This window comes from Nannospalax galili, unplaced genomic scaffold (assembly GCF_000622305.1).
Source record: "Nannospalax galili isolate Female #2095 unplaced genomic scaffold, S.galili_v1.0 scaffold853, whole genome shotgun sequence".
Taxonomy (NCBI): Eukaryota; Metazoa; Chordata; class Mammalia; order Rodentia; family Spalacidae; genus Nannospalax; species Nannospalax galili.
The window spans coordinates 1130821-1134604 of NW_008332825.1; the positions used below are offsets into that span (position 1 = coordinate 1130821).

Genomic DNA, 3784 nt, shown 5'->3' on the forward strand with positions numbered 1-3784 from the left:
AATTAATATTTTTTTTCTGGTTAGTACTTGGATGGGAAAAAAAATCATTGCTGGGTGTGAAATCTAGTGAGCAAAACCTTCACAAAAACCCAGGGTATCTGCATAGCCCAGAGTAACCCTTTACTAGATACTTTTTATAAAGGCAGTAAGAGCATGCCTTAGTTAGAAACCTGCCTGGTCATCTTAACCAAGGGAATTGCATGAGCATGAACACTAAAGGAGAAGTAATATGTGCCTCCTGATACCATGCACTGGGAAGGACTCACACCACTTTTACAATATTCTTACCAAAAACCGCCCCACCTGAATTTATAAAGGCAGTAAGAGCATGCCTTAGTTAGAAACCTGCCTGGTCATCTTAACCAAGGGAATTGCATGAGCATGAACACTAAAGGAGAAGTAATATGTGCCTCCTGATACCATGCACTGGGAAGGACTCACACCACTTTTACAATATTCTTACCAAAAACCGCCCCACCTGAATCTAACCAAGAGGAAATGTCAGATAAATCTGATTTAGGGACATTCTGTGGGGCCATGGCCTGTATGCTTCAAAGCCAGAAGAATCAAGAGATGCTAAGGACCAATTGCAGGTTAAAGGAGGCTAACAAAGGACTGGGATGTGGCTCAGTGGTAAAGCATTTGCCTCCCATGAATCAGGCCCTGGGTTTAACAAAATAAAGAGACATGGTCACAAAATGTAATCTGTGATCCTGGTTTGGTGTCCAGAACATGACATGTCCTTTTTCATAAAAGACATGGGTCTAGAGAGATGGCTCAGGGGTTAAGAGCACTGGCTGCTCTTCCAAAGGACCTGGGTTCCATTCCCAGCACCCACATGGTGGCTTACAACCATCTCTAACTCCAGTTCCAGGGATCCAAGACCATCTTCTGGGCTCCATGAGCATTGCACACACAGGTGAAATAACATAGATGGAGGCAAAACACTCATACACATAAAAATTTTTTTAAATTTAGAAGACATTAAGTGGGGACAACTGGTAAATTTTGAATAAACTCCATAATTAGACATTAGAACTGATGAAAACGCCAATTTCCTACATCTGATTGTTGTGATGTTGCTACATAAAAGAGGTATCTGATTTCAGATAACACACCCTGAAGTACTTAGAGGTTAAGAGATGCCATGTTGCCAGGCCTGGTGGCGCATACTTTTAATCCCAGCACTTGGGAGGCAGAGGCAGGTGGATCTCTGTGAGACTGAGGCCAGCCTGGTCTACATAGAGAGCTGGGGCTACAGAAAGGCCCTATCTAAAAAAGGCACATACCCCCACAAAAAAAAAAAAGAAAAGAAAGAGATGTCATGTCTCCAACTTGGTCTCAAAGGACTCAGAAATTCTGATTTTGTTTTGAGTCAGTTATTCTATAGACCAGGTTGGCCTGGAACTCAGAGCAATCCTCCTGCCTCAGCCTGTTAAGTACTGGGATTATAGGTATGAGCTACCACATCTGGCTAGAAAAAAACAACTTTATACATATATATAGATATATGTGTGTTTTGGGGGCTGGAGAGATGGCTCAGCGGTTAAGAGCACTGACTGCTCTTGCAGAGGACCCACGTTTGATTCCCAGCACCCACATGGCAGCTTCAAACCTTCCTTAACTCCAGTTCCAGGGGAATCCGAAGGCCTCCTCTGACCTCTGCAGCATTGCATGACATGGGTTCACTCACATACATGGAAGCAATACACTTGTACACATAAAATAAAAATAATTTTTAAAAAATTTAAAATATATATGTGTGTTTTATATGTATGCACATATGTAGACACAAATAAAGAATGTTAGTAGTTAGGGACTTTGAAAGAAGGGGAAAATTTTGTACTATCTCAGGCTTTCTTTAAATCTAAAATTATTTTAAATATTTTAAAACATTTTTTCATTCAACAAACTCAACAAACTGCAAACATTGTGTAAGGCACTGTATGTAGAAAGGAAAAAACGAATGAACGGCCATTGTAGTGAGCCTTCAGTGAGCCGAGCATGTACCTAAGGAACCACAGCAGACAGGGCACACCTGTGTCGTCTGGGCCATCTCCTTCTCAGCAGAGCCGTGTAAGCACATTTGTACTCCAGAGCCAGGGACTGCATGAGAATTAGGTTGTGACCTTGAAGACAGACTTGCTGCGCTGGTTGATTAGTCACAACTTGAAACCCTCTCAGTTACAGATGCCTGAGTGAGCAGGTACTGCCTGGTGCAGATGCCAGCATTATAGTAAGAGGGCACTCACAGTTGCTTCCCAGGGTTGATCGAGCCAAGGTCCAGCTCCCTGTCAAACTCTGTGCGGATGTCCTCCAAAGCCCCGTCGTCCCCAAAGGCCCCCCACTCTGTGTTGATGCACATCCTCCCCTCGTCACCTTCCACTAGGTCGATGTTGCTCATGTCCTCCATGTAGCATGCATTGGTGCCTGTTCCTGAAATTGTATCAGAGAGAACATGTAGAGACAGCAGGACCCCTGCTGGGCAAGCCAGTGAGCACTCAGACCGAATCCTGAAAACCACACACAGAGTGTTTATGAGCAGGAAGCATCCCTGGCTAGCCAGAGTCAATGGGAACCGATGCTTACACGTGCGGTCCACATTCCCTGCGTCATGATGGAGTGTGGCTGAGGAAAGCCATGTGAAGTCGTCCCTGATGACTGTGTATGAATAAATTTTGTCAGCACAAAAGCTTACCATGGAAGAAGGCAAGCTAACCTTGTAAATAAGAAAGTAGAAATAAAAACAAACTCTCACCAATGCAGAGTCATTTTTATTCTTTCCATAAATTACTTCATTCTTCTCTGACACTAAAACTATTCTTTTTTTAAATTTTTATTATTTTTATTTTATGTGTATGCGTGTATTGCCTGCATGTAGGTAAGTGTACCCGTGTCATGCAATGCCCTCAGAGGACAGAAGAGGCCGTCGGATCCCCTGGGACTGGAGTTACGGACAGTTGTTAGCTGCCATGTGGGTGCTGGGATTTGAACCCGGGTCTTCTGCAAGAACAACCAGTGTTCTTAACCGCTGAGCCATCTCTCCAACCCCTTCTGTGTGGAGTGGGTACTGGGAACTGAACTAGGGCACTTCGGAAGAGCAGCGCCATTGCTCTAGCCCACTAAAACTATTCTTTACTCATGACTGCCATCAATTGTCCTTAGCATAAGCTGCATCTCTTCTGATCTTTGACAGTGATTATCACTCAAGAAAGCCACACTTCACTATTGAGTACAAAATCCAAGAAAACACCCCAAACACTTGAGTACTGGGGAACAGGTGCAAATGGGCACACCTTTGCAGACCCTTTTAGGCTGGTCAAAAAAAATTAGGCTTGTTCTCAAATTAGAACAAGATGAGTGGTTACAAAGCTCTACAAATTTACAAAAAAAAATTTATTAAATTAAATTGCATAATTGAAGCAAGAGACATTTTATGCCTCAATGAAGCTGCTTTGAAATTTCTTTCTTTTTCTATTCATTCATTCCTTTAAAGTTCTTCCCCTGGCTAATAGTCTGGTCTGGATATTTTAATAGCAACAGGAAAAAGGGGAAATGTAAAAATGCGGGCTGTAACATGGTAGTTGGAAAGACAAATGTGGGCATTGTTTAGGCATAGAAGGCAATCTGTGAATCCCAGACACAGTCATCATGACAGACAGAAGGGACAGCAGCTGGATGCCATGAGTCCTGAAGTAAAGCTCATGGATCCTAGAAACAGGAAGGTGCTTCAAGCTGCTCAGGTGGCCAGATCAACCCTTTGGGAAAGTCAGGCCAAGGAGCC

At 43.2% G+C, this 3784-nt stretch overlaps 1 protein-coding gene across 2 annotated transcripts in view; it reads right to left on the reverse strand.

Annotated features, from left to right (window-relative positions):
* The window catches only part of Hkdc1 (hexokinase domain containing 1), a 62488-nt gene that overhangs the window by 30665 nt on the left and 28039 nt on the right, over nt 1-3784 (reverse strand). For both annotated transcript variants that reach the window (XM_008827811.3, XM_029560966.1), the window contains exon 7: nt 2253-2436. In XM_008827811.3, coding sequence (XP_008826033.1) covers nt 2253-2436 — 184 coding nt within the window. The remainder of the gene's footprint in view (nt 1-2252; nt 2437-3784) is intronic.